This window comes from Sesamum indicum, linkage group LG5, assembly GCF_026168435.1.
Source record: "Sesamum indicum cultivar Baizhima isolate 11 linkage group LG5, ASM2616843v1, whole genome shotgun sequence".
In the NCBI taxonomy this organism is placed as follows: domain Eukaryota; kingdom Viridiplantae; phylum Streptophyta; class Magnoliopsida; order Lamiales; family Pedaliaceae; genus Sesamum; species Sesamum indicum.
Window position 1 is genome coordinate 6,801,927 of NC_142661.1, and position 17,961 is coordinate 6,819,887.

General features: G+C 40.9%; 2 protein-coding genes across 2 annotated transcripts; both read right to left on the reverse strand.

The window, feature by feature from the left end:
• Positions 1–8,890: 8,890 nt before the first annotated feature.
• LOC105162366 (uncharacterized) lies at positions 8,891–11,753 on the reverse strand. Its single transcript, XM_011080366.1, has 5 exons — positions 11,120–11,753; positions 10,255–10,820; positions 10,071–10,143; positions 9,774–9,983; positions 8,891–9,135 (listed from the first exon to the last, which is right to left on the reverse strand). Exons 1-5 carry the CDS (start codon positions 11,751–11,753, stop codon positions 8,891–8,893), a joined length of 1,728 nt encoding a protein of 575 aa, XP_011078668.1.
• Positions 11,754–12,206: 453 nt separating this feature from the next.
• On the reverse strand, positions 12,207–13,266 carry LOC105162367 (uncharacterized). Its single transcript, XM_011080367.1, has 2 exons — positions 12,822–13,266; positions 12,207–12,589 (listed from the first exon to the last, which is right to left on the reverse strand). The coding sequence occupies exons 1-2, from the start codon at positions 13,264–13,266 to the stop codon at positions 12,207–12,209; spliced, it is 828 nt and encodes a 275-aa protein (XP_011078669.1).
• Positions 13,267–17,961: the final 4,695 nt, after the last annotated feature.

Consider the following 17,961-nt stretch of genomic DNA (forward strand, 5'->3'; position numbering starts at 1 on the left):
GTCATTGTAGTATTTTTTAATTCAGTTTGTTAGCATCAAGAATAACAGTAAGTGGATTCTTAGACAATAATTTGATCTACATCACAATAAAAGCATCAATTAGCAAATTTTTCTTAATATTGAATATAAGTTATGACATACTCTTTAGTCATAGACTACTCCCATTATTTCTTCAAAATTCCATTACTCTCAAATGGGTATTCTATGAAATGGTTTTCTAGTAGGCTTGAGGTCCACGATGATAATTCTCCATGCCTCCCTTTTACGATTCGCACGGAAATTACCCCATGGGAGGTAACATTTGCCATTCTCATCATATGAGATCCCCAAGATATTTTGCCTCGCTTTTCACATGATTTCAAGGACTCCAAATGAATCACGCTATTCCACGTTAGGCCTAACCCATGAACCAAGTGAATTATTTCTAGTATCACCCCCACGACTCGTGAGACGAAAAAAAATAGGAGAATAGTTTTTTCGTTCATAACAATAGTGTAGCTTTCCTTAATTCCAAAATGGACACAACTCATGAGACCAAGAAAGGGATGAAAGCAGAATCCACACCACAAATTATGGATGGAAGGCTTGGACTTATTAAACCTTTTAATATGTCCATTATGGGCCTAATATTATACTTGGACAATCCAAGTGAAAGTTTAATTTTCTTTAGATCGAGACCTTATCACATTAGTAATTTGCATGCTTGTTGTTTAAAAAATAATAAATCATGCATAGCATCACATGCATAAACCTAGCATACCCCTATTAGGATGGTCACAAGCTTATTTCTATACGACCCACTAAGCCCCTAGTGGATCATTGGTCTTTCTAAGGGTAGCTCCTATGCTATTACAAATTCTTATAACCATTACACTTAATGGGCCTTTGGTAATCCTTCTTTACTTAATGATCTTCTCCAAGTGTCTCCTTGGATGCCATCTCCATGGACGGCCTTTATAATAAGTCATTTTTTAATGAAATAAAATGCCTCACTTCCTAAGCTACTCTTATTACAACTGAAAGTATAGAAACCCTCATCATAAGTTGGGGGAAGGTACATAAGAGGGAGAAAGTATGCCTTATTATTTCCAAGGCTACAAAGGGAGAAAGAAGAGAAGAATAAGAGGCACGTATGCCCCAATCCAAATAGAATATAATACCAATCACATGGGTTCAATGGGCTTTGTGATCATCCTTTAATTCATTTATCACATAAACAAATTAAACACATTTCATAATATCACATATTATGAAATTGCACATCAAGTATGAAGAGACATCCAATATCATATATGTCATAATTATGCAATAAAAACATATGTTGCTGCTTCACAAGAAATTGCATTTAATAATGAAAATCAACACCTTTTATTTCCAGCAAACACCTTAATCCAATTAAAGTTTGCTGAGAATAATCTTCACTAAATTCAAGTTTTGGACATTCCAAAACAATTTAATCAATATCATGGAAATATTTTCTACAAAATTAATAGATTTTTCCTGTTGCTAGGACACTCAAGTTTCAAACATGGGTTGCAAAGTGGAGGAAGTGTTCCTCCACCAGTTGGCCACATACATTTTTGTTTATCCTTTCTTTTTTATTATTTGAATAAACAAAACTGAATCATAAAAGATGCTTTAAAATATTTTTAAAATATGCCATGATATCCAAAAATTAAAATAGAACACAATATATTTTCAAAAACATGTAAATCATGCTTTGATCAAAATTAAAACAACCATCTACATCACATAAACAATAGCCATGAGTGTGGAATCGGGCTCTGATACCACTGAAAGGATCGGTATTGCCTAGGACTTGGCAAGAATGCAACGGAAGTATGAAAATAAGCATATTTAAATTCTAAATAGAAAGGAAACTAGTCTTTAATTTCGGGCATTCGACACTCAACAAGCATAAAACAATCTTGAAATAAAACAAGTAGCTATTCTAACATAAAATGACGGAAATGTAATAACGAAATTTTACCTTTCTTATTTGAAGACTTTCTTCGAACTTTTCTCCTCCAACCGTTTGCTCATCCAAAAATCAACGAGATCTCTTTTACGTCGAATACACACTACACAATAAGGTGGTTTACATTAAACCTTGCTAGAGGTAAAGCGTATGTAGTATAAGAGACTTTATTATACTATTGATTTAGTATATCAAACTCAAGAGGACCTTGCTCTAGTTTGAAACTAGTTCAAGAAGAACAAGAATAGAGAGAAAAAGAGGGAGAAGAGAGTTGTCAAGATGATAGGTGTGAGGGAGGATTGTTGTCTTTTGTATCATATACAAAATAACATATACACAAGCCTATACACTATACAGACATACAAGAGACATCTCATGTACATATTGTATATATACATGTATACATTGCATGTCAAATCAAGAATAGGTACAATATGTGTCCCCATAGTATACAATCTATTAGTATCATAAGCACTCAAGTAATAACTCCATCATCCTTATAACTTTATATATATACATATATATATTACATACAAATAAATATTCAAGCTAGGGCTACACATATGCATATATTTAACCTTTTGAGCTTAATTCAAAAAATAAATTAAACCTATGGATTTGGCCTCCATAGAATCAATCAATTCTTAAAAGTCGAAATAGAATTAATTTGATCTCATCAAATAAATCTTAGCCCATAGCCTAATTAAGTAATCCATCAAATAATTGAGCCTACCCCGATTTATTTAATCTCATTAAATTGCCAAGTCAAAACTCTAATTAATTGATCCTATTAATTAATGCATTCGGTTCAATTAAAATTGATCTTATGAAATTAATTAAATCAAATTCAAATTTAATTAATCTCATTAACTAAATCTTGTGCTTCCCATCACATGAGTTCTCCCATTTAAATGATCATATCATTTAATCTTTCTAATTAATTTAAACTCTTTAAATCAATTCATTCCTTCTAGAATTAATTCATAATTAATTCTATTACTTCCTTGAGTGGTGTTTTCTGTGACTCTATAAGTTAACCCTCAAGTAGACTTGGGCTTGTGTCAATACATAATTTAATTGGCAAATATTTTTGTACTAGATTAATTAGATCATATTTAATTAATCTCTTTCAATTAACACTTAATTCAAAAGCACCAGTCATCATGGGTAGTCGCCTAACAACAGTCCATGGCACTAGAAAATAGGTGAAAATGGCGTGAACCTTACGGCTATCGAGTCTGTATGGGTATAGTCCTTCCATCGCCTATATCCTGATCTTAGTTTAGAGCATGGAATTGGTTATCGGTTCCCATCAAAAACTAGGCATCTACGTATAATATTCTGATTATGTTTCTCCACTTGATTAACATAGAAAAACACTTTCCTATTTGATCACCCGTTATGGCCATAGACTTCCGGGAGATTGCTATCACATAATGATAGGCGACAGATCCTCTCTTGGAACTCACCAAGCTTCATATACGTTCCAACTGTCAAAATATGGTGATCTCTTATAAGGCCCTAGATATAGTTGTCTCATATATGAGACTGCATGGATCATCAAGTCTGAGAATTAAATCCCATACTTTCAAAGCTGAGGAGTTCAAGTCATACTGACCAAGACTCACGGGCTACCATATGACGATTCCCGGCGAGTTAGTTTAGTTGGCTTGACAACCTTTTTTATCCACCCATTAAAATTGCATAGACGTCATACGACAGAGGCGTAATACGCCTGTCATCTATGAAATACAACACCCATCTTATGGATGCAATATTTAGTGAAAGTCTCAGTACAACCCTTGATGCCCGTTCTCGTGGCTCTCTACTTGGAACATTTTAGATCCAATCCTTGAAAGTTGGTTTCATAGTTGCGATCAAATGTACAACCCGACTTCATTAGTTGATTAGTGATATGTGGGCTTTGCTGCAATGTATTAAATTACATGAGTAAGAACAACAAAGTAAGGCCAAGTGGATACTTACTCTCATTAAAAGATAAAAAAAATTGCTTAAATAGATTATCAAATAGCCAATCTAATTGACTTTCTGATCACTTATTCTAACAATATTATCACCGACCATGAAACAATAAACATACTTTCATCGGTGCAGAGAAAAGATCTTAAAAAAATAAAATTTGATGTGAAAACAAAAGAATGAATTGGACAAAGTAAATTAACATAAACTAAGTACAAATAAGCATAAAATAACTAAATTAAATTAAATAAAAAATATAGTTACATTATCACCGATCATGAAGGAATAAAACAGTTTCATTGGCGCCAAAAACAAAATCTTAAAAGACGAAAAATTGATGTGAAAATAGAAGAATGAATTTAACAAAAATAAATCAACAATTAAAACAACAAATACTTATCATGCATTTCTCTTGAAGCCTGAATGAATACATGTTAAACACAAATAAAAACTAAATGACAGATGAAATAGAATTCTACAAATAAATACTAAGCAAATTATATACTCATTAGCACTAAATAAATATGTTCATTATTTTAGAAAAAAAATGAAAAAAACAATAAAAGTAAAATATAAAAATAATTAATGGATGAAACTATAATATGATGTTGACATAAACTAGTCAATACATTTTAAACTTGTACAGACTTGACATGAATATAATATGGTAACAAAAAAATATACAATTAATAGCCATGTTCATTTCACATACCATATGATCTTCCCCGAAATCAGCGATCTGGATGAGCGACCTCACAATAGTCAACTAATTCCACCAAGATCAAGTGTTGGGTTCCTGAGAATAAGACAAGTAAAGTGAGCTCGTCGGGCACGTCCCCTCCAACGACCCTCCAACGCTCAAGTTAGGTTGATCGAGGTAAATGTGTACGATTAAAGGCATAAATAAAAAAGGATTAGCATTAATTACCTCGTAATATGGCGTCTTGGGGTATTTATAGGGCTTAACCGGATACTGTAGAAGGGACCACGTGGCCTTATCCTACTAGCTTACGTCCGCGATCGGACGGTTGGCGTTGCCTAGGTCTTCAAGTGGATAAACGGGTCCGGGACAAGTCTGCTCCGACCCGACCGGGAGAAAAGACGCGGATCCAGGGCGAAAAGACTAAAATGCCCTTCATTAAGGGTATTATAGGCATTTTTCATGTATACCTATCATTACTCCCTCACTTATTCAAAGTGCAAGGTATTGCTCTGTGAAGAAGTAGAGTGGTCGTGACCATTTGATCAAGCTGGAGACGCCGCCACGTGTTAACATCTGGCTACTTTTTCAGAACCGCGTTTCCCTGAGCAAATCGCCTATAAATAGGCCTCCATTCAAATGATATGGCTTACCCCACTCTCGAGCTTCTGCGACTAATACCAAGAATTCAATTTCGATTTCGACCTGCAGCGTCTTGAGCCATCCTGCTTTAAGGTACAATGTCTTCCAGCTTTAGTTCCAATTCTAACTCAAGTCCTGGGTCTGGTTCGAGGTCGTTCGCGACCTCACCAAACTCGACTGAAGCTCCTACACCTTCTTTTGTCGCATCTCTAAAAGAAATAAGAAGTTCGTAATTCCCAAGAAATCACAAAAAACCAAGAAAACCCGAGACGAGCAGGCCAGTCCTTCTACTCTTGAGAAATTCTAAGATAGGATGATTAGAAACTCTTGGGAAGCCGTAGTTAGCGCAGTCATAACACCTGTTCATAAGATTAGGGATCGCTATTTTATACCCACGACTATGAAATCCTAATACCAAAATCTTTTGACCGTATGCATCAACCTCCGTCGGGTTTTTGTACATTTTCTATTAAGCACTTTGACGCTGGTCTGAGACTTCCCTTGTCTTCTCCTTTATCTGCTATTCTCCATAAACTACGGCTTTCCCCTATGCAACTATCTCCCGACTCTATCAGCCATATCATTCTTTTTATAAAAATCATGAAATTTTTGCATCTATAGCCAAGTTTTGACGATTTTTGGTCTTTGTATTCCTTCACCACTTCCAAACGATCAGGGGATAGGGGTTTTTTCTATCTTTTTGCTAAGACAGCGTGTAGGTACTTAGAACCCTTGAAGTCCAATCTTGGCCCCTGGCATGATAAGTATATTTTTATTCGACCTCCCCTAGTATTGTATGGCCCTTCCGTTTAGAATGGAATAAATATAAACCTTTCACCTAAAACAAGTGGAGGGGGGGCTGGAAGGTGACTAAATTAATAGCCTTACAGCTTTTAAATACGATCCGAAGAAGCTTTTAACTGAGAAGGTATTGCGGCTCGCACGTCTATCTCCAGCACCCCTCCACATCAATGAGACTTTAGGTGATTTTTTATTCTGATCCTGATATATTTTTCATCTGTGCTTGGATCGCTGACTTAAAACTTTTCTTGTTTTGCAGACGAGCTAGTGATGAACTCCCGATTGGCCCTGCAACTAAAAGCCATACAAAATAAAATGGGAGGGCAGCCGGTCGCTCCTCCTATCGACACATCCGCGACCGCGACCATGTCCCCCTCACCCATTCGATCACTAATTCCGGCCGGTCCTTCAGAGGCCAATCAAAGCCCCAAACCAGAAAACCCTATCCAAATCGACAGCGAGGGGACTCCCCTTAACGAATACAATTCTGAACACCTGGACTTACATCTCGATGACGATCTAAGTGAGGGTCAGAATGTCAATCAAGGTAAGAGTTTGGGCGACCAAGGTGGAGAAGGAACAAGTTCGAAGAAGAGAAAGAGGCATCACAAGCATAAGGATAAAAACCTTGCTGAACCCTCCGACTCGTCCAAATCTTCAAAATCTTCTCTACCCAGGGTGAACCAGTGGGTTAAGTCGCAAAGCAGGATGGCCAAAGAAGCTGCCGAGAAAGCCGAACAGCAGGAAGAACGCGAATGTTATTTACGGTTGGAGAGGTTTTCTTCCTGCTGGGAGGAAACCTGAGAAGAACTGAAGGGAGATCATCATTCAACATCCGAGCTAAAGGGTGATCATCTAATCCCCAGGTGGAACATATCTGCTAGTAGCTCGGTCCTCTACACCAAGCCAGGGCAAGATTCTTGGGACCTGTTCGATGCCTGTATCCTTCCTCGCGATCAGGCTTCCTTGCTGATGAACGCTCCTACCAGGATAGAGGAACACGGGGCTCACACTTTGATGCAGGTAACGACCTTGAGAATATTCAATTTAGCACCTCAATGCCTGCTTTTTAATACATCTGTCTTCTGTTAGTTTCTTTAGATGGCTACCTTCTTCAGAAGTTTATCCATGAAATGTGCGAGCTACCATAGGAACCAGATAGCTGTTGATCCCAAGGTAGGGGAACTCTTGGCCAAGCTACCGGAGAAGGAGAGAATGGATCAAACTCATGTCGGGGAAATGCAGACCTTGATCAAAGAAGTACAAAAACTAAAAAGCCAGCTCGCAGCAGCTACCGAGGCCACAGAAGTCGCATTTTCCAAGGGAAAGAAAGAGGGATTCGAGGCTGGCAAAGAAGCCGGGATAGTCTAAGGTCATAAAGAGGGTTTTCAGTCTGGCCATGCACAAGGAATTGAAGAAACCCAGGCTGGTCGCATTACCCTTGAGGAACATCATCAAGCCCTCGCCAGCTCCCGTGTTTCTATAGCTCGTGATTTCTTGAAGTCTGGCTCGTTCAAAACTGCTGTTGAGATCAAGCCTGCCGACTTCTTCAACAAGGGCTACAGAACTTGCGAGGCACAGCTCGAAACTTTAGGTGGCTTTGCAGATTCCTTTGATCGGAGTCGTATGGATATAACATTAGGTGGGAAGCTACAGCCATACCCTAAAGAGCCCGCTCCCGCAGACAATGAGTTCTCCGTTTTGCTTGACGAAATAGAGCCTGATCCTTAGTTGGATGCTTCTGATTCTTGGATTTTTTGTAATATGGGGTCAACATTGAACACTTCTAACCCTTTTGTACTAACCCCCAGGATAGAAACAACTTTTTGATTTAATCACATTTTTTGTCAATACAACACTTTTGAGTTCGACTTCCTGATTCGCATATTTGAATACCTACTTCAGTCTGTCATTACGAATACCTCATTTTTAGATCGCAAGCCAAATCTTTTTCAGTTCGCACTTTTTGAATACCTCTTTTTCAGTTGGCATGCAGAGTGCATCTTTTTTTAGATCGCACTTGTTGAATGCCTCTTTTTCATTTGGCATGCAGGGTGCATCTTTTTCAGATCGCACTTGTTGACTGCCTCTTTTTTCAGTTGGCATGTAGAGTGCATCTTTTTCAGATCGCACTTGTTGAATGCCTCTATTTTAGTTGGCATGCAGAGTGCATCTTTTTTAGATCGGTCTGGTTGAATGCCTCTTTTTCAGTTGGCATGTAGAGTGTATCTTTTTGAAATTGCACTTGTTGAATGCCTCTTTTTCAGTTGGCATTTGGATTCTCGATCAAGAAGACCAATAAATGATAATTAAGGAACATAAAGAAAAATGCACATAATTTTCGAACGGGTATATTATATAATTGAACTTGGTTTTTTTCGAACATAACAAATGTACAACATGATCGGCCTTTTTCAGGCCCCAAGATGAGAACTAATCGGCCTTTCACAAGCACAAGAAATGCGAGCTTCCTATCCTTGAACGTCTTCAAGCAGTTGACGGCCTTTCGCAGGCACCTTAAATTTGGATCCTCGATCAGTTGATGGCCTTTCGCAGGCTCCTTAAATGTGAATTTCTTCGAACAGTTGATGGCCTTTCGCAGGCTCCTCAAATGTGAATCTCTTTGAACAGTTGATGGCCTTTTGCAGGCTCCCAATAAGCGATGTCCTTCATGCATAAAATTTCTTCAAATTCTGAATGTTCCATGGTCGTGGTAAGTTCTGCCCCTGCATATTTTGCAATTTGTACGTACCTTTCTTTTTGATTTCGATTATTCTATACGGGCCTTCTTAAGAGGCATCCAGCTTACCCACATGCTTTGACACATCTACTTTTTTTAGCACTAAATCACCCACTTGCAGCTGCCTTGGTCGAATCTTTTGATCATGGCTTTTTATCATCAGCCCCTTGTGATGCAGAATCTTGGCGTACGCAGCATCCCTTTTCTCTTCTATCACAGTAAGATCAAAGCTCCGTTCGTTTTGATTGGACTTGGGGTCGTACATCACGACCCATTGGGACTCTTCACCAATTTCTGCAGGGATTATCGCTTCAGTACCATAAACTAAACAAAATGGGGTCTCACCTGTTGCTGTTCAAGGTGTAGTGCGGTACGCCCATAGAACTTCCGGCAACTCTTCGACCCAAGACCCCTTGCTCTCAAGACGCGTCTATAAATGCTACAAGATCGTTCTATTCGTCACTTCAATTTGCCCGTTAGCTTGAGGATTTGCGACCGCCGTGAAGTGTTGTGCGATCTTGAGCTCCTTACACCATTCAGTGATATTTCTCCCCTGAAATTGAGTCCCGTTGTCAGAAATTAAGATTCTAGGTACGCCAAACCTGCATATGATGTTCTTCCATATGAAGTTGATGACTTCTCTCTCTGAAATCTTGGCTACAGCTTCTGCTTCAACCCATTTAGAGAAGTACTCCACTGCTACAATGATAAATTTCTTTTGAGCTTGAGCAGGGGGGAAGGGTCACATGATATCTATCGCCCACTGGTCGAAAGGACAGGCTATCTTGATCGGCTCGATGGGGATCGCTCGTTGATGAATCAAAGATGCGTATCTCTGGCAGCTCTCACACTTTTTCACTAGTTCCTTCGTGTCTTTGACCATCGTGGGCCAAAAGTATCCCTGGCTACCTTATGTGCTAGGGACCTCTCACCTGAATGATTTCCGTAGCTTCCTTCATGAATCTCCCGCATAACATATGCAGCTTTTTCTCCATCCAAGCACTTCAGTAGTGGTCCATCAACCGTTCGCTTATACAACTGTCCAAATAATAAGGTGAACCGTGCAGCTCGAAATCTCACTCTCTTTGCCTTAACAGGATCATCAGGCAAGGTGCCATCCTCGAGATACTTCACAATTTCGTCTTTCCATGATTCGACCTCAGACAGTGCCTGCACCTGCACCTTCTCTGAGATAGCTGATCGTTCTCACACTAAGGCTGTTATCTTACAATCCTTGATCCCTGACATCACTGCTCCGAATATAGACAGCGCATCTGCCTTGTCATTTTCAGCCTTGGGCACCTGCGAGATAGAACATTTATCGAACTTACTCATCCATCTCTTAACAATCTCTCTATAGGATGTCATCGTCTTCTCTCTCGTCTCATATGTCCCTTCGATCTGTAATGCGACCTGCTGAGATTCGGTGAATACTTCTAAATCCCTGGCTCCAGCTTCATACACAAGTTCCAGTCCCAGAATTAGCGCTTCATATTCAGCCTCACTATTAGTAATTGGGAAAGATAGGCTAGCTATAACTTCGATGTCAACTTCCTTTGGTACTTGAATTAATATTCCAGCACCCCCATTATTGGCATTTGAGGATCCATCTACATGCAGCATCCATTTGCAATTCTGCTCCTCGGGATCGCTGGATAACTCTATTACAAAATCGGCTAATAGCTCCGCCTTCTGTGCTGTTCTGGGCTGATAATCAATGTCATATTGCCCTAATTCAACTCCCCATTTGATTAACCTTCCAGACGCTTCTGGTCGAGACATCACATACTTCAAAGGATGGTTTGTTAACACCACTACCCTATGCGATTGAAAATATGGTCGCAACTTGCGAGCTGTGGTAACTAGTGTGAGCACCAATTTTTCCATCTCCAAGTATCTCAACTCTGCCCCTTGTAACATTTTGCTGACATAATATACGGGGCTCTGGTGTCCTTCTTCGTCCCGCACTAGCACTTTGACTGCGACCTCAGACACAGCTAAGTACAGAAATAACACTTCTCCTTCTTTAGGGTTGGTGGGCAGAGGAGGCTTTACTACGTAATTCTTTAAATCTTGCAGTGCCCTTTCACACTCTTCAGTCTATTCGAAATTTTTTGTTTTCTGCAAGACTTTAAAGAAGGGCAGGCTCTTATCCGCAGATCGAGAGATAAATTTGTTCAATGAAGCAATCTTAGCCGTCAATTTCTGCACCTCTTTGATCGTGGTCGGCGATCGCACGTTCATGATAGCCTGGATCTTCTCTGGGTTAGCTTCAAACCATGTTCGCTGACAATGTATCCCAAAAACTTTTCTCCACTTACACCAAACGTGCACTTATCCGGATTCAGCTTTATTCCATACGACCTCATGATTCTGAAGGTCTGCTCGAGATGTTCTAGATGATCTTGCGACCTTTTGCTCTTGACCAGCATGTCATCAACGTACACTTCCATGGTCTTACCAATGAGCTCGTCAAACATCCTATTCACAAATTGCTGATAAGTTGCCCCTGCAATCTTCAAACCGAAAGGCATAACGTTATAGCAATAAATACCTGCCTGAGTAATAAAGGATGTCTTCTCGCGATCCTCCTTAGCCATGTAAATCTGATGGTACCCTTGATAGGCATCCATCATAGAGAACATCTCAAAACCTGCAGTTGAGTCAACCATAACATCAATTCTGGACAGCGGGTAAAGATCCTTTGGACACGCTTTCTTCAAGTCAGTGAAAATTGTGCACATCCTCCATTTTCTCGACGCCTTCGGAATAAGAACCACATTAGAAAGCCATTCCATATATTGTACTTCAGAAACATACCCAGCTTTCATCAACTTTGCCACCTCTTGCTCGATTATTTTGTTCTTCTCTGCTCCAAACGACCTCCCCCTCTGTTGTACTGGTTGTGCCATTGGATCCACATTTAATTTGTGCACGTTCACCTCTGGGTTGGTGCTCTTAAAGTCTGAAGGGGTTCCACGCGAACATGTCTACATTCCTCCTCAGAAACTCGATCATAGCCGTTTCCATCTCTCCTAGGTCTTCTCCTGTTCGCCCTCCACGAGCTGCACGGCCTTGTATTCATCACTGGGCTTCATATGCTCAGCCTCATATGGTCGAAGTTTAGCCTCTTCACCCACTTTCCTCTTTTTCTGACTGGATTCCCCATTAAGCGACAGGTTATAGCATTTTTTAGCCTTCTTCTGGTCGCTGGCTACTTCTCCTATTCCGTTATTTGTGGGGAACTTCATCTTCATGTGATATGTGGAAATAATCGCTCTAAATAAGTCCAGACCCGGTCTGCCCAAGATCACATTATAAGCGAACGGGGTATCAACCACTAAAAAATTTACCATCAGGGTTTTTCACTTAGGCTCTTCGCCCATGGATACAGGTAACTCGATCATGCCCAACGATGCTACCTCACTTCCTCCGAATCCGACAAGAGGAGTCTTCACCGGCTCGAGACGGGCATTTTCTAATCCCATTTTGTCAACCACATTTTTTAATATAATGTCCGCTGAGCTCCCACTATCAACCAGTACTTTATGAACAGTGAAATTTGAAATATCCAGCTTAATGACCATCGGGTCGTTCATTGCCCCACTATCCACTGGCCTATCAGAACTGTCAAAGGAGATAGCTTTTTCCTCTTCAACCTTCAGCATGAACTCCCTTTCTCTGCTCGATCCCAGGGTTCTCGCGCATCTCTTCCTGGTCCTCTTCGAATCTCCTGCACTCGAACCCCCTGCAATTATATATAAACCCTTTAGTTAATGCATTGCTTCTATTTGTTGGGGCTTTGTCTGTCTTAGCAGGACCAGGGTTGCGATCTCTGCTTCTCGACCGGCTCCTCCTCACTTCGTCTCTATGGGTCTTGTATCCGCGGGGAACTTGATCGCGGGAATACCTCTACCGTACCAACCTTTCTATCTGATCCTTCAACTAAAAGCATTCCTTTGTGTTGTGACCCCTCTCACGATAGAATCTGCAGTATTTGTTAGAAAATTTCTTAGAAGGGGTATACCTGGTGTGCCTTGGCCATTTCAGTACAGCTGCATTTTCTACCATCATGAAGGCCTTTTCATGCATCATGGCCAACGGAGTGTAATTGTGATATTTAGGCTGGTATTTCAGCTCCCTTGGTCTGTCATTTCTCGTTCTGGACCCACTTCCTTCACCGGTTTCATGCGGTTTCTTACGCACTTGCTCCCTATCTCTTCGTTCAGCATCTTTCATTGCATTCATCTCCTCTTCGTCAATATATTTTTGGGCCAGGGCCATCAATTGCTCTACATCATTTGGGGGGTTGCGTGCGAGCGCGGACGTGAATGAGCCTTTCTTTAGTCCATGGATCAAAATACTCACCATCATATCAGTGCGCAGATCCTGGACCTCTAATGTTTCATTGTTAAACCTTCCCATGAAACTCTTCAAGGTCTCTTCTTCCCTTTGATGTATATTGAAGAGGTGAGTAGGCGACCTCTTCTACTTCTCTTTGCTGGCAAAGTGGAAGGAAAATTTCTGAATAAGTTGCTCATATGAATCAATGCTTCCACAAGGCAAGCTAGTGAACCACTCCTGTACTTTTCCTGCAAGAGTAGTATCAAACAATTTAGCCATTATGGGACATGGCTGTCCGTACAAGTTCATCACCATTTCGAACACGGCAATATGCTCGTAAGGGTCTTTCATCCCATCATATCTCTAAATCAGGCATTCTGAATCCTGGCTCCACTACTAGAATCAATATGTATGGGGAATTTTTGTTATGGGCGACGATCTCTCCTTGCTTTTTCAGTTTATCAATCTGCTTGTCTAGGAGTTCTATCTGTTTTTTGACACTTTCAACCTCGGCCCGAGATATTATAGGCTCTCTTCCTCTAGCATGAGATTGGCTACTAGAACCTGCTTCTGATGTCTGCCTTTTGCTTTTGTATTCCTGCTCGCTCGGTTCCCTAGACTCTCTCCTCGGTTCTCTGCTCTCGAATAACTGTCTCCTCGCAGTTTCCTTCACCACTGGGGTTGCGGTCCTCCTTTCATACTCTACTATAATATTCCTTCTTGCTTCTTCAATCACTCGTTGCAATTCATCCTTAGTCAAATGCACCATCGATCCTTCTCTTCTCCTAGGTGTTTCTTCCTCTCCGGCATTCTGCCTCGAAGAACCTTCCATGTTAACTGGCGATTCTCAGAATGTCCCACAGACGGGGCCAACTGATCTTGCTCGAAATTAGCGACCTGGATGAGCAACCTCACAACAGTTAACTAACTCCACTAAGATCAAGTGTTGGGTCCTAAGAATAAGACAAGTAAAGTGAGATTGTTAGGCACATCCCCGACAACGACCCTCCGACGCTCAAGTTAGGTTGATCGAGGTAAATGTGTGCGATTAAAGGTGTAGATAAAAAAGGATTAGCATTAATTACCTCGTTGTATGGCATCTTAGGGTATTTATAGGGCTTAGCCGGATATTGTAGAAGGGGCCACGTGGCTTTATCCAGCTAGCTTACGTGTGCGATCAGACGGTTAGCGTTGCCTGGATCTTCAAGTGGATAAACGGGTCCGGGTCAAGTCTGCTCCGACCCGACCAGGAGAAAATACGTGGATCTAGGGCGAAAAGACTAAAATGCCCTTCATTAAGGGTATTATAGGCATTTTTCATGTATACCTATCACCATGTTGTACGAGTATCACTTGCTCTATCAGCTTGCACCAGATCCAACATAGTTCTTTGTTCTTGATTACACTCTATAAATCAACAAATATAAACAAAGCAAGAAAAGAAACAGTATCTCATAATATACCATTTATAGTGGGTGATTTTGCCATTCTACTTGTACTACCAAGTCCATATATGGAGATAACTGGTCCAGTCAAAGGATTATAGGTTATAGGCATAAGATGAAATCATACTCCCATATTGATGTGGTCCGAGATTTTTTATTAAGGAATAAAATTGAAAATTTTACGTACGGTACAATAGCACACCAGGTGAAATGCGATTTTTGAGAGGGGTCCTTTTACAAGAAAATTAGTCACAATCAATGAAAAGTGCTTTTGTTAAAAAAAATAATATTTTTGGTATTTATAGTGTTGGAAGTTATATGGTGTGGTGGGTTGCATTTGTTTAATGTGTGCCTCATATATGTTATATTACTTTTTTACCCTTATAGGTTAATATTTTTTATCAATATGCATCATACAGCCCCCTACTCTCGGACGGAATATGTACACCGGTGTAATATTTTGTACCTCGAGGCATGAGCTGGTGCACCTCGAGCTGGTGGTAGACCTCGGGCTTGAGGCAATGCCTCGAGTTGGTGCACCACCCCTGGGCTCGAGGCACTGTTCACTGGGAGGCGCACCCGCACCACCTCGAGCTGCATGCTGGGAGGCGCACATGGGCTCGAGTTGGACAGGGTGCACCAGGTGGTGTAGCTCGAACCCACCTTGAGCTCGGCTTGAGTCCTCGAGTGTTGGAAGGAGGCGTATATTGTCGCATCCCATAGGTTTTGAACCCAGGCTAAGAGGGTGGATAGTAGTAACTGCTACCACTACACAATCAAGTATTTCTTGACAGTATTTGTTCCTATTCTCTATTAGTAGAGTTTATTAAGAGTTTATTCATCTTTTGCGCCGAACTCTTTCATTTATTTTGAGGAATTCGACATCATCTTCAAGAGATGAGATTCCCCGTAAATAATTCTTACATTTAGTGACGAAGCCCCCAAGACCTTGGAGAAGGTGAAGCGGCGCATTTTTTTTTTAAGGACGTTGCCTCTTGGGGTGATTTTTTCACCATCCATTAGGTTGAAAAGTTTGGTAGGTAACTCGATAGTATTCCATATTCATAAATGTAATCACTACACTTACTAAGTTATTGTTTTGTTCTCTTATGATTGTACTCGTCAGATGTTGCTTCAAGGGATATTTTTGCTCAAGCCCTAGAGTTAGGTTTTTACAATTTTTGGAAGGGGGGGTAAAATTTTCCGAGTCCAACATTTTTATGAAGGGACGTTGCCTAAATAATTTGGTAAAAGGGTGTTGCCTAAAAGGATAGTTCATGTCTAGGAGTCAGTCTTTTCCCAACTTCAAAGGGATGTAAAGTTTTCAAGCAACATTATCGACAAGGATCTCAATGAAAGTTCCGTTTAGGGGGTCCCAGGACAATAGCGACTTTTGCCTATATGACAATGATGAGTTTTGCCTCTAGGGTCCTCGAGAAACTTCAAGGATCTCTACGTCTAAATTCGTTTCGTTTCTTGAGACTACAACAAGAAAACTAACTTCATTACTCAAAATTCAGAGTACAAAGTTTTAGGAAAAATAAAAAGGGGAGAAGGATATGTTGAGCTACTACTCAAGTTTTCTTTGATTAGCCAGAAAATAATTTTTCCCGCTACGTGAACTTAGAGTTTCTCCTTCGTGGCTTGTTGATCTTTTTGAGGTCATGGGATGATTTCTGCTGTGGGATAATTATAGTCATGAGGATTTGGCACATTCGGCCCTATGATCAAATTGGTGTCCTTGTGGATAGTAGTCGACATTCTTTCAAGTGTCCTCGCTGGATCAATTTTTCTATCTCATTCTTCAGGTGATAGCATTCCTCCGCCGTGTGTCCGCTGTCCCGGTGAAAACGACAATACTTATCGGATTTGAGTCTCTTAGGGTTCTCTTTCATCTTTGTCGGCCATTGACTAATTAGCCCTTGCTGTCCGCCACCATTAATATCTACCCCCTGGGAGCGTTCAAGGGGGTATAGTCAGGGAACCCGCCCAGAGGTACATGCTTGTGTTCCTCTTTCTTTTTCGGCTCCTTTTCCTCTTTCCAACCCTTCGCGCTAAGGAAAGGATCCAAAGTATTAGACTCCTCAATTCGGATGTATTTCTAGGAGCGCACTAGTAAATATTCCATAGTGTTAGGGGGCTTGTCGGCTATGGCTCCTTGAATCTTCGTAGTAGTAGGTTCTGTTGGATAATACTAGCCAACAACTCATGATTAACAAGGGGGATTTCATTCACTGCGTCCACGAATCTTTGGATGTAGTCTCTCAAAGTTTCGCCCTCCCTTTGGCGAATGGAGAATAGAGATGCAGCCATTTTCGAAACTTTTTTGTTCATGGAGAAGTGATGCAAGAAATGATGAACCAACCGCTCGAGGCTAGAAATAGTTCCAGCAGGCAGTTGATTGAACCAGGCTAATGCACGTTTCGAGAGCGTAGTGCGGAAGACCTTACAGTAAGCGGCGTCACTCAGATCGTACCAATTAATCTTGGCGTAAAATTTGTCTAAGTGTTCTTTTGGGTCTCCCGTTCCATCATATTCCGATAGATTTGAGACCTTGAGGCCTACTGGGAGCGCTTCGGCTAGAATGTTTGGGGCAAAAGTGCTACGTCTTGGAGGAGCTACGACCAATGACAAGTAGGAATCCTCGACTCCCTTAGGTGGTGGAGGAGCAGAAGATTCTCGATTACGGAGATTATGACCCTGAGTCTGTGCAACTTCAGGCCTAGAGATCTTGTTGTTCACTTCCTCCTGCATCTGCTCCTCCTCCTCGGGAGTCAAGGATAATTCTCGACTTCTGCGAGGGGAAGGAGAGGGCGGGTTCGCAGGTTGTCGCGCTACGAATTAGGCTACAGCTTTTGCCGCCGCTCGAGTAGATGCATCGCGTATCAGGGAGAGCAAAGCTTCTTGCATCAGTTGATCATCGGTTCTTGGGGTGGAGCTTTTGGGGGGAGTACTCTCCCGAGAGGCGCGGGCGGAGATTGTCGATGTGGTGGAGGAATCTCCCCATTGATGGGTACCTGATCATGCATCGGGGGGTTACCTCTTGGGGTGGTGACTGTTCGTGAGGCGGGTCTTGTTCCGCTAGGACTCGAGACCTGGTTTGCATATTCATTGTCGTGGTAAATATTCCCACAAATGGCGCCAACGATGTAGTTGAGGTTTTTTACTAAGAAATAAAATTGAAAATTTTACCTAAGGCACAATAGCACCCCAGGTGAAATGCGATTTTCGAGAGGGGTCCTCTTACAAGAAAAATAGTCACAATCAATGAATAGTGCTTTTTGTTAAAAAATTAATATTTTTGATATTTATAGTGTTGGGAGTTATATGG

Excerpts from the sequence above, each read along its gene's own strand:
- LOC105162367 (XM_011080367.1), bottom strand. The coding sequence starts at position 13,266 with ATGGGAAGGTTTAACAATGAAACATTAGAGGTCCAGGATCTGCGCACT. Across the intron at positions 12,590-12,821 it reads CAAATACTGCAGATTCTATC|GGGGTTCGAGTGCAGGAGAT; the intron begins GTGAGAGGGGTC and ends ATATAATTGCAG.
- LOC105162366 (XM_011080366.1), bottom strand. The coding sequence starts at position 11,753 with ATGGCACAACCAGTACAACAGAGGGGGAGGTCGTTTGGAGCAGAGAAG. Across the intron at positions 10,821-11,119 it reads ATACATTGTCAGCGAACATG|TCAAAGTGCTAGTGCGGGAC; the intron begins GTTTGAAGCTAA and ends CTGAGGTCGCAG. Across the intron at positions 9,136-9,773 it reads AAGCTACGGAAATCATTCAG|AAATTGGTGAAGAGTCCCAA; the intron begins GTGAGAGGTCCC and ends TAATCCCTGCAG.